We start from the raw sequence: 17,408 nt of genomic DNA on the forward strand, positions 1-17,408 counted from the left end.
GGGAGGGGGCTCTGCCATGTGTCAGGCGCTGGCATCTCACCCAGGGACGGTGGGGGGAGAAGTCGGCCAGGCAAACAGGTGCGCCAAAGTCTAATTAAGATTTCTGCTTCCTGAACCAGCAGCCAACTAAATTATATTGTCTCTTCAAGTTCTACTATAACAAGTATTCCCTAAGCATCTATCCACTCTGGGTAAGACCTGAGTGAGGCACTGGGACAGACACTCAGCCAAGTCAGCTGGGACCAGCCTCAGAGCAGAGATAAACCATGTTCACAAATAAACAAGGTAAAGCAAGAAGGGCCAGATGAGAAACTGGGAAAGGGAGGTTTTTTTTTTTTTTTTTTTTTAAAGAGGAGGCTCTTTTTTTTTAAAAGAGTTTAGACCTGTGAAGAGGAGACAGTGGGGCAGTCAGTCCATGTGGAAAAAACAGCAGGTAGGGGAGCAAGAAGCAGGGAAGAGGAAGACACAGAAAAAGAACAGTTCTGCCTAACTGCCGGCACCCACGCACACATCTTAGGACATCAGGGCTGTTCTAGGCGCTGGGGGAATACAGTGGTGAACAGGACAAATTCCTTGACATTCTACTGATGTGAGGGAGACAAAGACAAAGAGCAAAACCAAACAAAACAACACTTTCAGTACTGCCACATGAGAAAACAGGGTGTGGAGAATGGGGACTGGGTGCTGGAGACAGATAGACAGGGAGGGCCTCCAAGGAGGTGACACTGGGATTGAGATCTGGATGTCGAAGAGGAGAGAAGGTGAAGACACATGGCAGAGGGCTCAGCAGTGCAAAGGTCCAGAGGCGGGAGTGAGCGTGGCAGATATGAGGCACAGGGAGAAGCTGGTGAGGCACAATGAAGGGAAGCGAAAGCAGCAAAGGACAAGTGGTCAGAGGGGGAAGCCTGTGCTCAATGATTTAAAGAAAAAGATGAACACAATTAAGGAGAGAAATAGAAGATATAAAGAAGAATCAAACTGAATTTCAGAGCTGACAACACAGTGTGTGCGGTGCCCTGTTGCACAGCAGGTAATACAACAGTCTCATAAAAATACAGTGTCTGAAGTGAGCTAGAGGACCAAATTTGGATTCAGTTCTACTGATGGGAAAAACCATCAGAGAACAGGACTCGTGCAAGATGAGCCACTGGGGCATGGGAAGAAAACTGCAGTGGTCTAAACCACAGAGAGGTTTGTTGGTTTTCTAGTTGCAAAGTATTTAAGAGTTTTAAGCTTAAAGATGAGTTATACAATTTTCTTTTAAAAAGCTAAGTGTTCCAAATTAGCTGTCCTGTTCTGTGATGGCAGATGGCTATCAGTAATGTGCTGCCTGGCAGACATTTAGGAAAAAAATAAACACATAATCTACGTCTTTGAAGTAAATGTGATGTTTTAATACTTAGTGGGGGGAAAAAAAAACTACATCTTGAATGAAACTCATCTACAGTGACAGCATTCTAAAAGCGGGTATTTGGACATGTTCCAATCATCATACAAACTTATAGGCAAAGAAAACATTCTCCACAAAAATGTTTCCATGCCTCAGATCATAAGAGAGGGAGGACAGCACAATGGTTTACAGTGCGGGCCGGACGGCATACGGCATACGATCGAATCCCAGTGCTGCCACTTACCGGTTGTGCAACCTTACTTAGTATCTTTGTATCTCACTTCCATCATGTATAAATTTGGCAAAAGAATTGGTTCTATACCATGAGGTTGTTGTGAAGATCAACTAAGATAAGATGTGTATACACTTAGGAAACTGCCAGGCACGGAGCTGATACTCAATAAATGTTACCTATTATCAACCAACTCCAGCCTGATGAAGTCTTTACCAAAAGGAGTTTCAGATCAGTTGTTAATAATACAAAAAATACAGTATCTTCTGACTAGTTAGGAAGAAAAATCAAACCCCAGGGTAAACAGAAATTACCTAGCTGAATTTTAACTAATACTTTCTTATAACTGGTAGGCAGGTTTCAAAAATATGAACCATATTTTTGTAAAATTAACTAATAATGTACTGCTTTGGTTTGGATCTATGTATCTTTGTGAGTTATCTTTTCCAGTCACTAATGACAGCCATTAAAACCAAGAACAAAATTAACAAAACTTGGAGATTTCCACTTCTAGCCATGATAGATTAACTGGTAGCGGACTTGCCCTCTGGCCATGAACAAGTAGAATATTAGGCAATCTATACAAAACAACTGTTTACAGATACTGGACAGCCAGGCAAGCAGGATGAGAGGTGATCTCCGAGAGGAGGGGAACAAATAAGGTGAGCCCTATGACCACCCTGACTTTCTGGGAAACACTTTCTAGCAGCAGCACAGGGAAGGGGGAACCCAAGCAGATAGGCTTCTTGGGTTGAGAAGACAGAGATCAGAAGATCGGGAGGCTGAGGTACCTGGAATTTATAGGGCAGAGCACTGGAAAGGAGGGAGATATGAAGAGAAAGAGTTAAAGAAATCTGCAGAGGAGTAACCTAAAGTCTGTTGCTAAAAAATAAGGTGCATATATACACACAGGGTGAAACTCCACAAGGCTGGGCAAAAAACCACAAGGAAGGTCTAAGCAAATGACTCCCAGAGTTTGCAGAGTGTTGGGAGGCTTTCTAGTTGCAACCAGCCAGGGAAGAGAGACTCATTGAATAGCCAGGGCATTCAGCAGAGACACCAGAGAGCCACACCAGAGGGGAGGGTTAAGCCAATCCTAAAGACAAGACTAGTCTAGACCCCCCCACCCCCGCAAAGCTTAAAAACATGTCTCAGAATAATTGAGTTGATCTGCAAATAATTTAACTACCTGTCCAAACAAATTTCAACACTTTTAAGAAAGACAACAAAATGCAGTTAATAATTACAATGTCCAACATCCAATCAAAAATTACTAGACATGCAAGGAAGCAGGATAATAAGGGGGGAAAGATCAGTGAATAAAAACAGAACCAGAAATGACAAGAAATAAAGGGAGTAGTTGACAAAGACTAAAACAGCTATTATAAATATGCTCAAGGATTTAAAGAAAAACATGAGGAGAGAAATAGAAGCTATAAAGAATCAGATGGAATTCTAGAGCTTAAAATACAGTATCTGAAATGAAAAAAATTCCCTAGATTGGCTTAAACAGATTAGATACTGCAACTAAAAAAGCTCAGAGAACTCAAAGACATAGTCACAGAAACTGTCTAAAAAGAAGCACAGAGAAGAGGCTAAAAAAAAAAAAGTTACTAAAATTCCAACCTGTGAAACAAGACCAAGCAATCTAACACACATGTCCCAGAAAGGGGCAAGGGATGTATCTGAAGGAACAGTACAAATTTGGTGAAAGCTTTAAGCCCCCAAATCCAAGAAACTCAACAAAATCCAAGCAGAATAAACACAAAGAAAGCCAACAAGCATAATCAGATTGCTGAAAAGAAGAATAAAAAGAAAATCTCAAAAGCCGGAGAAAAGAAGACCCACATAGGGGAGGAAAGATAAGGCTGATGGAGACCTCCTGACAGAAGCAAAGTCCCGACAGAAAAAACAGGAATGAAATCTGCCAACACACAGTTTTATACCCGACAAAAAATATCCTTCAAAAATGTGTGTGAGACAGACGTTTTCTGTTACTGTTTTATGATGAACAAAAGCTGGCAGAATTCATTGCCAGCATACCTACACTGAAAGGTATGTTAAAGGAGATGCTCCCGACTGAGAGAAACTGATGATGGAAAACTGGATGGACACAAAGGAATAAACACCACCAAAAATGGTAAATATATGGGTAAAAATGAAATACTACTTTTCTCATTTTTAATTTCTTTAAAAGATAACTGACTATTTAAAAGCAAAACTACAACAATGGATTGTAAGGGCATAACATATGTAGAAATAAAATAAATAACAATACACAAAGGACAGGAAGGAGAAAAATGAAAGTGTACTGTAAGACTGTAAGATTCTTACATTGTATGAAGTGGTGTCATGTTATTTGATGGTGTAGTGTGGTAAAGATGCTTAATGTGAAACTCAGAGTAATCACTAAGAAAATAAAACAAAGAATTATAGCTAATAAGATAATTTGGGAGATAAAATAAGGTCACAAAAAATAAGCAAAATAAAGCAAGAAAGACACACAAAAACCAAGACAAGTAGAAAGCAAACAGCAAGACGGCAGGCTTAAACCTCTTTATCCATACTTACACGAAACATAAAAGCTCTAACATTTCACTTAAAAGGCAGATTGTCAGACTGGATTTAAAAAACACGACATAGCTGTTTATAAGAAACATAACTTAAATAAAACAACACAGATAGGTTAACAGGAAAAGATATAACCTGAACACAGTAATCAAAAGAAAGCTGGAGTGCCTATATCAAAATGAGACAAAGGAAACTTTAGTACAAGGAATATTAAGAAAAATAAAATCACTGTATAAAGTTAAGAATCAAATCATTGAGAAGATGTAACAATCCTAAAAGTATACATACTACGAAACAAAGCTAAAAAACATGAATTAAAAACGCAAGTGAAGCAACTCCGTAATGATAAAGATTTCAAAACTGTTCTTGCCGATTAATAGTACAGTTAGATATAAAATCAGTATGGATACAAAGGACTTGGACAATACCATTGACAAACTTGACCTAATTGACATTTACAAAACACTACATTTAACAACTACAGACACACATTCTCTTCAAGGGCACATGGAACACTCACCAAGATAGAACATATACTGGGCCATAAAACAAGTCTCAATAAATTTAAAAGAACAGAAATCATACAAAGCACATCTTCTGATCACAGTGGAATAAATCAAAGCCCCTAAGTCTACACTTTAAGAAACTCAAGAAAGAAAAGCACGTTAAACCCAAAGTAAAACTGATAAGCTTCCAGCTGGACTGATCGAGAAAAGAAAAAAGAAAAAGGAGAGAATTCACAAATCCCAAGATCAGGAATGAAAAAAGGGACATAACTATACATTCTACAGATATTTAAAAGGTAATGAAATCTCATCAACAACATTATGCCAATAAATTTGATAATTTACATGAAATGGATCATTCCTTGAAAAAATTCCAAAACTGACTCAAGAAGAAATGAAAAATCTTAATAGCCTTCTACCTTAAAGAAGTTAAATCTGTATTAAAAACTCTGTAACAACAACAACAAAAAAAAAAATCTGAGGCCTGGATGGCTTCACTGGTGAACTAGAGATGTTTTAAGGAAGAAGTAATAGCAATCTTACCTAAACCATTTCAGCACTTCACAACTCATTTTAGGAGACCAGCACTACTACCTTGATACCAAAATTCATAAAAAACATTAAAAGAAAAAAGAAAGGCAAAAAACTGCAGTGCCATACTCCTTATGAACTTAAATGCACAAATCCTTAATAAAAATTTCAGCAAATTAAATCCAGCAAATTCTAAAAAGCACAATGCATCATAAATAAGACTTACCCCAGGAAGGCAAAGTTGGTTTAACATTAGAAAATCAATCTATTTCACCATATTAAGAGAATGTGGAAGAAAATCATTTGATCATCTCAACAGATGCAGAAAAAAAAAAAGGACAGAATTCAATACCCACTTATGACAAAAACTCTCAGCAAACTAGGAATATAAGGGAATTTTCCCAACCTTTTAAACCCCTACAGCTAATATCATACTTAATGGTGAAAGACTGAATGATTTCCCTAAGGTTGGGACCAGCACAAGGGTATTTGCTTTTTCTACTTCTTTTCAACATTGTACTGGAGGTCCTGGCCAGAAAAAAAGGAAGAAAAAGAAATATATGACATTACAGATTGGAAGTCAATATGGATATAAGAAACTTGAATAAAACAATCAATTTGACCTGTTATTCACAGAATATTCCCATCCAACAACTGTAAAGTACATAATCTCTTCAAGGGCACAAGGAACATTCAGGATAGAACATTCTAGGGAATCTCCAAAAATACTTTCACAACTAGTAAGTAAGTTTTAAAAGGTCACAAAGATAATATTATTATATAAAAATCTATCATATTTCTATTTAAAAGCAACAAAGAATTGGAAAAGAAAATTACAAAAAAACCCATTCACTACAGCATCCAGAAACATGACCCACTTAGGGATAAATTGAACACAGTATGTGCCAGGCTTGTATGCTGAAAACTATAAAATACTACTGAGGGAAATTAAAGAAGACATAAAGAAATATACCATGTTTGGACTGGAATAATCAATAGTGTTGAGTTGTCAATTTTCCTCAAATTGACCTATAGATATAGTGAAATCCAGATCAAAATCCTGGCAGGCTTGTTTGTAAAAATTGACAAGTCAAGTCTAAAATTTACACAGAAACTAAATTAGCCAAAACAAGTTCGAAAAAGAAGACCAAAGATAAAGGACTTATACCACCTGATTTCAAGACTGATTATAAAGCTACAAGAATCAAGATAGTATGATATTAGTGTAAGGATAGACATACAGATCAATTAAATAAAATAAAAGGTCCAGAGAAAAACCCTTCACACATGTACCATCCATTAATTTTCAATGAAACTCAACCCTTACCTCACACCATACATAAAAATTAACTCAAAATGTATCATAGGCCCACCTAAAAGGAAAGGATAAAACTATACAACTTCACTAAAAAAACATACAGGAGAAAAAAAATGTATGACCTTGGACTAGGCAATGATTTCTTAGAACATAAAAGGCAAGAACCAATAAAAGAAAAAAATTAATAAACTGGACTTTATTAAATTGAAAAACTGCTCTTCAAACGACAAGGAACTGGGAGAAAATAGTTTCAGTGCATACATTTGACAAAGGACTTGTATCTGGAATATATAAAAACTATAATTCAATAGTAAGCCAAACAACCCGTTTAAAAAAAATGGACAAAAGATTCAAACAGACACTTTAGAAGTGAAGATCTATGAAGGTCCAAAAGCACATGAAAAAATATTCAGCATCATTAGTCATCAAAAAAATGCAAGTTAAAACAATGAAATATGCTTTACATTCATATAACGTCTAAAACTGAAAAGACTGACAACACCGAATGGTGGAGTAAGACACGGAGTAACTGGAACTCCCACGTGGATTTGGGGGGGGGTGGGCAGTGAATGGCTGGCTATGAATGGTTTAGATTTTCTCATAATAGTAACAAATGGAAACAATCCAAATGTCCATCACCATGTGGATGGGTAAGCAAATTGTTATATATCCACCTGGTGGAATACCACTCCCCAGTAAATGTGGATGAACAAACCCCAGCACTCCACGCTGAGTGAAGGAAGCCAGACGCGAGAGAGTACCTACCCAAGGGCTCCATTTATGCGAAATTCCAGAAATGACAAATCTAATCTAATCTAGACTGACAGAAAGCAGATCAGAGGTTGCTGGAGTTTGGGATCATAAGGGAACTTTCAAGGTGGTAGAAATGTTCTGTATCTTGGTTGTATGGTTGACCACACTGTCAAATTGTTCACTTAAACTAGATGTGTGTTATATGAAAATTATGCCTCAATGAGGTTGATTTTGAAATATAAATTTTTAGTGAGAGCAAAGCTTTTTTTGTACTGCTAATAAAATGTAAATTTTAAGTCTTTTCTAGTCTTCCACATCCTTTAATTCTCTTTTAGTGTATGATTTGCAATGTATTTCATATAGCATTATAATGACCCATGTACATCATTTAAATAAATAAGTTAACTGTTTATATTGGGAGTACAATTTTGAAATTTTTTTACTGTTGGGGGACATGAACAAAAGTAGCTCAAAGACCACTGACCTGGACCCGTGGGCTGCTGTGCAAAGGAGGGACAGAGGAGGTGGGGTAAATTTGGCAAGAGGTAACGGAGGCTTGGATGAGGGGTGGCTGACAGGACGAATGGTGGAATTCAGGGTATATTCTGAAGTCTGGGTTAGCAGACTTATTGATAGACTGGCTGTAAGGTGGAGGGAGGGAAAGAAATTCAGGGCGACACCTGACTTTGTGGCTTAAGCAACTGTGTGAAAGGTGATGACATTTACCTCCGGGGTGGGGGTGGGGGCATCAGCTGCTGTCTGGGATCACGTGGAGTTTGAGAGCCTTGCAGACATCAGAGTCGCCCAGGAGAGAAGGTAAATGGAGAAGAGAAAGGGCCGAGGCGAGTCCCAGGGCATCCCACACTTGGGAGTCCTGCAGAAGGAGCGCGGGTCTGAGGAGGAGGGGAACCAGGTGGGAGGTGGGTTCAGCGGACAAAGTGACTCAGAGGAGAGAGCGGCCAGTGGGGGTGCTGCAAGGCTGTTTCTGTTGGGGCCGTGGGATGCTGGGGATGCTTCCGTATATGTTGTGAGGACTGCAAAGCCTAACGTCCCAAGATCCTAGCCTGCATGTGCACGGAGCCCCCGCCACCGGCCAGAGGGTGGATGTGCCCCCGTGAGCGCCATCCCCGAGATGACATCAGAGCGCAGCAGACGCTCCTTTTCGCCAGGGCACTCTAGGCTAATGTAATCATACGATTACATAATTAACCCAGCTGTCTCATTAAGAAAATCAACTGGAATTCAGGGCATAATTAGTCATACAGCAATTAGCATGCTGATGCACAAGTGATGAGAAGCTGTCTAGATAGCGAGTGTGCCAGGACCACCCCAGTCACCGCAAAGCGGGGAAGAGGCGACAACTGGCCCCCTACCCTCCATTGAGGATCCCCAGTCATCTCCAGTGAGTTTTCATGCTGGTCGGGGGGCAGGGACAGGGGTCCAGAGGGAGAGCCCTGCAGATGGGGCGGCAAGCGACTCAGACGCACATCTGGTCAGGTCAGCCTTTCTTTAAAATGTGTGTAGCTACTTCCTCAGCCTGCAAACACTTGGTGCAGAAAATGGAGCAGCTCCTTAGGCCCCAAGTTTGTTTTAAGTAACTGGCCGAGGAGGGTGGACAGGCTGCCTCCCTGTCTGGGTTGCAGTTACCCCAGCACTGGGCTGAGCGTGACTATCCCCTGTCCCCAGAGGCTGCTTCGGACCAGCTCTGGTCCCACAGCCCAGCTCGGGGATCGGAGGGCATCTGCACCCAGTTTCATCCCACCGATGCAGCCCAGGTTCCTCTTCTGTCCCATTTTAGTGCTGGTGGTTGAGTCTCAAGTGTGAAGGAAGATGTTTCAGGAAGGTAAACTAAAAAACGTGCAAAAGGACTCCTGCCACTGGGGCTGGGAGGTTGAGTTCTCTCTGGAGGTCCCTGGGCACCAGGAGGCGGCCAATGGCGGGAGACCTTGAAGACACGGACTGGAGCAGCCTCCCAGGATCAGGCTGGGGCAGCCACACTTCACAGCCTTCAAAAATGCCACCAAGTTGCGTGTCGGTGAAAACCTCAGTATGAGAAGCAAGGGGTATTTCTAACTAAAATCATAAAATTCTGTCACTTTTTGCCAGGAGTCTTACTACACATCCCTAGGTCGGGGACAGACAGGGAAGAAGGAAAAAGACTGGGAAGAACAATGTTTTCTAGTTTTAACTGATAGCATATCCTCACTTAAACCTGCGCGATGGGCACAAAGGACCGGCTCCCTGTTTTATTCTCACAGAAAAGCATTAAAAAGCAGCTCTCAAAACTGATGACGTCTCTCTTTATTTCTGGATCCTCAAATGCAAGGCTGATGGGGACAGTCTCTAGCAGAGGTTTCCCTAAACCCCGATTTAAACCTCCCGCCCCAGCACCCTGGAGCAGGGGAATTTTGGCGTGGGTCCTGAACACAGAGCGGCCACAAAACAGCCTCACTTCTGTTAGTTCTCCTTTAAGACTTCCAAAATCTAACACCTTCTACTTCCGATCGCAGACCAGTTATCCTTGGGAAGTAAAGTAAGCGGAGTCAGTCATGAAACACTGAGTTCTAGCAGAGTTTCACGAGTCCATGAATATTTTATCTCCCTGGCAATGTGCTCCCGAAGATTTAAATCTTAAAATAAACCCTTCTGGGCTCTGCTTTTGTGGTTTGAGGGGTTTGGGTCTATAGGACCTAGACCACATCTTAGCGAGGGGTGAAAGATGACTCTTTCTGGGGGCAGCGGGGGGCACAGAGAGAGGCCAGGATGGGGTGAGAACCGGCAGACACTCTTCCCACAGACTCTGCAGCCAGAGCAGAGAGGTTCTGCAGCACCAATGCCCAGGTCACCAACCTCGTCTCCTTTCTAGGAACTGCTAAAAAAAAAATACCTTTGCTGAGATGTTTCTGGGACTGAAAAGGTCACAGCTGTGTTTTATACCAACGATTAAGTGTGGACAAAAACTCCACCGGCTACTGCTATGTTCTTATCTGTAATCTGTTACTAAGGGCTATTCAGAAACTGAGCGCAAGTTGAATATTTTACAAATTTATGCTTCCCTCCCTCTGCTGCCCGACTGTAGAGACAAATACATGCTCATTGTAAAAAAATCTGAGAAGTATCAAGAAGCAAGAGCAAGTCACCCACGCAAGGTTAATTCCTGGCAGATTATGCATACCATAATAACTCTACTCAGAACACAGTAAAATTCCAGTTATGCAAGGGCCTTTAAGAAGAGGTCATTCCAGAATATTTCTAGCTATCTGAAAGGGTCACACTTTAAGAGCAGAGACATTTATTCCTCCTTTCATTACAGTAAGGGAAGGGGGCTGCCTACTTAACCTGTTTAATTATGGGATGTTTTCTTAAAGGTACCTTACAGTCTCCTACCACCCAAGTAGGAGCCACCCGAGGGAGGGCAGGGGCCACATCTCAGGTGCATTTGCCTCTCGGGTGCGTGGTGCCGGGCCCGGCACACACTGGGCTGCCACATGTGTGAGTATGGCTTCTTGAACAGCGCACCTTGAACTTTTTCTTGCACAGCTGGGGTCACTGTGGTTGACGGTTGTTGAACTCTGCTCTCACTCACAAATACAGATTCCATCGCAGAGGGACGCTGGCCTGTCCAGGTGTCCTCACCAAGTCAGGCTGTTGGCAGACGCCTAATGATGCTTTTCCTCATGTGAGAAGCCATTAGTAAGTGAATTAATAATAAAAATCTCAAGCAGAGGTGTGTTAAAATAAAAAACGTAAATATTTGCAAGTGTAACTTATTCCTCTATGTTGATCATATACGTGAAGACAGAAAGTCTGTCTGTGATGAGAACTGCAGGTGAAGCCACCTAGATTAATGACAGAAAGTTGTGACTTTGAATCTGAATGTGAAAGCTTCCTACTGCCTTGACATCGACAATAAAGGTAAAGGCCACTTTCGACTAAACAACAAAGAGGGATGGTAACAGAGTTAGGGACAGGAGGCCAATCCTACAAACTTTTTGTTGGTCTTCCCTTTAATTTTGTAAAACAGATGGAACCACATAAACAATATTGTTCTCCAGAGATGAAGAAGTAACGCTGTGTTAACTGCGTCCTGGGCCAAACTCTCCTGGTTGCTTTCCGCCAGCGTCCGCTCCCTTCCAGCTCCAGCCCCACCAGCCGAAACCAAGCAACCTCGTCCCTCCCTCCCCACATCACTTGGACCCCCTTCCCACCTACTGTCTAAACTGCAGTCAGGATGACCTTTTCTTTATTATGCAAGTGTGCTTATGTCATTTCTCTGCTGAAAATCCGTCAGTGGTTTGTCTCTTAAAAAGTGCAAAATGCTTCAAATCATCTAGCAGGCCACTTTCTGCCACACGGCTGTCTTCCCTGGACTCAACACGACTAGGAACAGAGCCCCCTACTACTGACGGCGTCGAGGTGTGGACGATGTAGGACGTGGCCACTCTCCTCACTGCCCTCTCTTCCTCTTGCCCCTCCTCCAACCTGGTCACTGCCCAGTCCTGCCAGATCTATGCTCTTGTAACCAATGGGCTCTGCCTTTGAAGCACTTAACCCTAAAATTCAATCACTGTCAGTGTAATTAGTTTCGGATGCCCACATTCCCACCAGATTCTCAAGTCCACGAGGACAGGAAGCTGTCTGGCTGACCTGCTCCCTGCTCCATCCCTGGTGCTCAGTTTGACTGAGACGCAGCAAGGGGACCGCATCCCATGAGCTGACCAGGTCACCCCACGGAGATGGGGGTCACAGCAGTGGAGGAGAGCATGCCTGGGCTAAAGAAGCAGGATATTTCTGATTAAAAAGCATCTTAAAATACTCTCAAACCGGACTAGGGACTGAGGAGCAATCTGGTGGCAAGTGAGAAAGCAGGTAAACATGGGGCCCTGACTATGGGAACAGTTCAGAGGATATATCAGCATAATTATGTATTTCAGTGTTTACTCAGTGTCTTTAATCCGAAGGAGCTTTGTGGAAGAAGAAGTAACATTCCTTGGGATTTTGGATGTGGAGGATGAAGAGGAGGGAGGAGCCAGGTGACCCCAGGGCTGCTTTTGCCCTGCACAGTGGAGTCACACCGCCAGAGGAGGGAAAGGGCCGGGGCGGAGGGGATCCCATGCTCGGGGCCAGGTGTGTGAAGCTCAGGATGCCAGGAGGACAGCTACTCAACCCAACACAGATTCTGGATGTCAGCCCGGCCACAAAAGCCCCAGGTTTCTGAAGAGCACGTGCTGGTTTGATGAAACCAGAACGCTGAGTGTCATATAAACGTCTCTGCAGGCAGGCAGATCTTTACAGAGCGGCACCAAAGCAAAAGGAGAGTTCAGAGAGCTGCTCAACTGCTCCAACTCCAGGAAAGAGACCTCTGTTCTCTTGCAATTTAACTGGTTAGAATGTTCCAGAGCGCTCTCCCTCAAAGGAAAGTGTCAATCTCAGGAGTAGGGTTCAATGTGAACAAAATTAAAGTGAGAAACCAAAAAACCTCAGGAAGCATCCTGAAGAGGATAATGTGGTCCATGCATTCATTCATTCACTTGACAAATATTTATGGAGTTTCTGCTACGTGACACGCCCTGGGGGCGACACTAGGGACAGAGTTGGGGACAAGACCACACTGCCCCAGTCTCTGCCCAGCCAGAAAGGAAAAGAGCCACGTAGCAAGAAGTTGTAACAGAGGTAAACAAACATGGGTTTCGGGGAGTGGCCTGCGTGTGTGTGTGTGTGTGTGTGTGTGAGATAAGGGCACACCTAAGCCGGACCCGGGTGGTCCCGCGAAGCAGTGTCTCAACACGTTAAGCTGAGGAGTAGGAAGAGGTCAGCCGAGAGGGGGAGAAGGACCCATCCCTGCCGGCAGGAAACCTCGCATCCCGACACCGCAGACACTGCAGAGGTGGCCCGCGCTGCGGAGTGGAGGGCGGGGTTGGGATGGGGAGAAGTGGACGGACTCTGGGGACCTTCTGGGGGTAGAATGGCCAGGACCTGGTGACCCAGGGCTCTGGTGTGAGCAGGCAGGGGGCAGGCAGTGCCACTTGCTACGGGAGGGTGGGAGGGAGTTGCTTTTCTCTGGACACACTGGGTGGTTTTAGGGTGCCCCTCAGTCACCCTTGAGGGGATGTCCAGGAGGCTGCTGGATATGCAGGCTGACCCTCAGGAGTGGGAAGGGACTGAGACAAAGCTTTAAGAGCCACCAGCGTGACTCTCGGCGAATTCTATTGCCCAGGACTCCGGGGTGACTCTGGGTCAACAGACTCATTCAACGTGTCACGCCTGTGTCACTCCAGGCCCTGGTCCAGGTGCTGGGCACAGAGCGATAAAGCAAAGCGGCCTCAGGGAGCTTGCATCCTAGCAGGACCAGCAGACAAGAAACAAGAAAACACAAAAATGAAAAAAAGGCCCAGAAGTGTGGTGGGGGGTGGGGTGGGGCGGGGCTCTGGCTCCCCCCTCTTCCTGGGGCGGCTGGTCACCTCTTCCAGGGCCGTGGGGCACAGAGCCGAAATACCTGTCCCGTTATTTCCAAGCGCCTCCTCTGTTTTTCTGAGATAGTGTGCGACTGCTGTCTCTTGCAACTGGAACTTGGCACACCCACCCACATCTCTGGATGCAGCTGGATTGAAGCCTGGTGTACACAGACGGTTAAGGCCCCCAACTCCCCCCGGCTGTGTGACTGACCGTCAGTAAACGCACTGCTATTGACCAGACCCTTCCTATAAGCCTCAGCCACACGATTACTTCATCTGAGCGATAAGCAGACTTCAAAACACAGGTCGAGAGCTCTAAGCTCCATTCCTGCTTTTCAAGTACTTGCTAGATGTGTCAGACCACAGCATGTGTAAGAAATACCCGGGATACGCAGGTAAAGGTGATCTACGTGGCATGCAAACATACTTTGATTTACTCTTATTATTATAGAAAAGATCAAACATGATTTGCTCCCACCACCTAAAATGAAAACTGCCAGCCCAAAATGATAATGACAAAGAATGTCTCCAACATAAGGGAAATGCTGATGGGACAATACTAAGTGGAAAAAGTAGCATATAACTATATACTCGGGTTATGATCAAAGTTCTATAAAAATTATATACATATATGATAAGGCCTGCTCAGGCGAAGAGGAGAATCGATGAGAAGAGTGGTCTCCTTTTTGTCTATGAGAAGTTAAGATGGAAAATAACTGTAGAAAGAGAAATCTAACAACTTGTTCACGTGGCTTCCCAGTGGAGAAACTTCACTAAGGGAAAAGCCCAGGGACAAACTGGACTTTCAAAAAGAGAGCGTAGGTTATATAGAAAACAGCAGCTCCGGGCTCCCTGAGGCTCTGGCAAAGGCAGAACAGGCCGGTCCCCTTTCAGCTGAGTCACCAACACAAAACCAGCACTTGCACAAGAAAATGCAAGTGGGCCCCCCAAGCTGCCGACACCTGAGGAACAGCACCCAGGCATCAGATGATCCATCTGCTGTGAAGCAGCTTCCACACGAGGTCAGAGTATTGGTCAGAGCATTCAGGAAACCCCTAGGTGGATACAAACTCCTGCAGAAAATCAAAAGGCTCAAATTTGGAACTAGGAGCTGGATAAGCTCCTAAGATAGCAAAAGCTTAGAACAAAGACAATCTCTCTCCATCACTAGGCTGCTCCTCTACTTTGCTCCATTACAGATGAGAATACCCAGGTTCAGAGGGGAAAAAGGACCGTGACCAAGACCTCACAACAAGGCCCTGGCAGGAGAACCTGGATCTCCCTACTCCCTGTGCAAAGTGTCCAAAGTGCTTTCTGCTGCCCCTAGCTTGGTGTGGCCTCCATTAACCTTGGCTCCCAGAGGGAATAGCAAAGTCCTCAGTGGGCCTTTCAGAATAAAACACAGATACAAAGGAGACTTGTTTCTGCTTTGCTTTGTTAAAGTAGTTCTAGTAATGTCAGTGACGTACAGAGGATTCCTAAGAAGGGCAAGTGTGCAACTCTGATGGGTGAGGAGGGGAGGGTGGTGGTAATTTGGTTTCCTTGGTCAGCAGAGGACGACATTCAAGTAACTTTCCCAATTTTATGATCTGAGTCTTTCCAGGACTGAGCTGGGACCCATGTGATTGTGTCTATCACCTCCCCACAGATTCCAGGTGACTGGAACCCCTGAGAATAGAGGATCAATGGAACCAGTGGGCCCAAGGTGCTCTAAATTCTGCCTCACTTTTCTGAAATAAGGAATGGGAAGCCATTATCTCTCTGAATGCACAGCAAACATTATTAAAATTTTAACTCTTTAGTTCTTTCAAAAGGAAAAACAACCCACATACTTTGTAGTTAAACCACTTGCCCTTAGATATTAAGTGGAAGACTTGGCCAGAGGCCACCGGTTCCCTGGACGACCTGGGAGGGGACTGTGGCATTCCAGGCGCCCTATCAGGGCCGTTCCTGAACATGGAATTGGTCAGCCCAGACCCGTGAGCGTCCACGATGTCTGCACAGCACACACATGGCACTACTTCTTCTCAGTGAAATGTGCATTTTAAACCAAAGCTAAAGGTGGCCCCACAGATCTGAGTTTCTGTATCTACAAAGGAATCAACTGGAGTTTACTCACTGACTTTTGCAAACATGCATCTGATTTTCAAACCCATCCAAAGTCTGGGTTTTGGACAATGAATATTCCCAGAATTTCTCAGCTTCCTTGGGGAAGCTGCCTTAGGGAAGCTGCCAAGAATAATCCAGAAACCCACTGACTCTCCGGACACAGTGCCTGCAGGCACGCTACAAGTGCTGGGCTTACCTGGGACATCGATCAACCTTTTGTAGACATTCAAGAAGGCTGCCTCAGCTTCTTTGCTTCTTTTACTCAGTGCATCAATCTGAAAAGGGACGGAAGAAAGAGAAGAAAAACAAAGAGCTCAAAATTTGTCAAGAGGTAATTTACAAATCATTACACGTCTAGTGAGCTCCTAGGGCAAACAGGAGCCTGCCTGCTCCCTGAAAATGCCGGACAGCTGGGCCTTCAACCTGCTCAGAGCCAATGTCTGCAAGCACGCAAGCGGGAGGTGGTCCACGTGGGCCAGTCCGTGGGGGGAGCGAGGCAGAAGCAGTCCCATCACCCAGCGGAGCGGGGGCTCTCCACAGAGAACACGGGCTCTTTCCTTCTTCCACCAGCGCTAAGAGCGGACCACACGCCAGACTGCGCCGGACGTGGGGCAGAGAGGGACCGCTCTCAGTCCCAGGGGCTCGGGGTCCAGTAGGGGAACAGGCATGTAAACAAGCAACGAAATTCCAGCCGGGAAAGCGCTAGGTAAGAAGAGCCCTGGGGACACTGAGAAGGGGACATCAAGCAGGAAAGTAGGTGACATTTGAGCAGTCCTTGGGAGCTGCTCACCCGGGTAGGAAGGTGAGACAGGAAATGGGAGGAACACATTCAAACCCCAAAGATCTGAAATCTGGGGTCCATAGATCCTCTTGAAGAATTCTGTGAAGGCCAAGGCCCCTCCTCCTAGAACACACAGACACACACACGCACACACGGTTATATACTCTATTTTAGGACATTCACATATCCACGTGTATTCTGTCCATAGGATCCAGATTAAGAACTCGGATGGGGCTGTAACACACTGGAGAAAGTGGGGGCTGCTGGGGTGGAAACACGGATCCGTGGACGTGAGACCAGACAGGTCAGGCGTCAGTGCACATGGAGAAGGATGACCTTCACCGTCAGGGCCTGAGTCAGGGTGGAAGGAGGCAACCAATCTGAGGTTGTTGCCTCTGCCCAGGTGAGAACCACATGGGGCAGTGGTGGTGAGGATTGAGGGAAAGATGCCAATCTGAGAGACGAAGTCCAACTGAACTAATGTGCGACAAGGAGGAACCACGCATTCAGGACGGCGCCCAGATTTCTAGCTTAGGCAACGGCCAGTTCCTATGATGGTGGCCAGGATCGGTGTGTCTCGTGAACCAACCCAGCTGAGCTGGTTTCCCCCAGTGAAAAGTCCATTCATCAAAGAAAAGAGATGTGTGAAACTCTAAAGCATGCCGGACATACCCCCAAAGAGGCTCTGATGCTTGGGTGAACTCAGGATACATTTTGCTCCTGTAACACATTTGCTGAGACAACACATCACTTTTTGCCCTT

The 17,408-nt window shown here is 44.5% G+C and overlaps 1 protein-coding gene across 13 annotated transcripts in view; it reads right to left on the reverse strand.

The window, feature by feature from the left end:
- Positions 1-17,408, reverse strand: part of CUX1 (cut like homeobox 1) — a 354,203-nt gene that overhangs the window by 135,143 nt on the left and 201,652 nt on the right. For all 13 annotated transcript variants that reach the window (XM_032459637.1, XM_032459636.1, XM_032459635.1 and 10 more), the window contains one exon: positions 16,062-16,140. In XM_032459637.1, coding sequence (XP_032315528.1) covers positions 16,062-16,140 — 79 coding nt within the window. The remainder of the gene's footprint in view (positions 1-16,061; positions 16,141-17,408) is intronic.

The sequence above is a fragment of the Camelus ferus genome, chromosome 18 (assembly GCF_009834535.1).
Source record: "Camelus ferus isolate YT-003-E chromosome 18, BCGSAC_Cfer_1.0, whole genome shotgun sequence".
NCBI lineage: Eukaryota > Metazoa > Chordata > Mammalia > Artiodactyla > Camelidae > Camelus > Camelus ferus.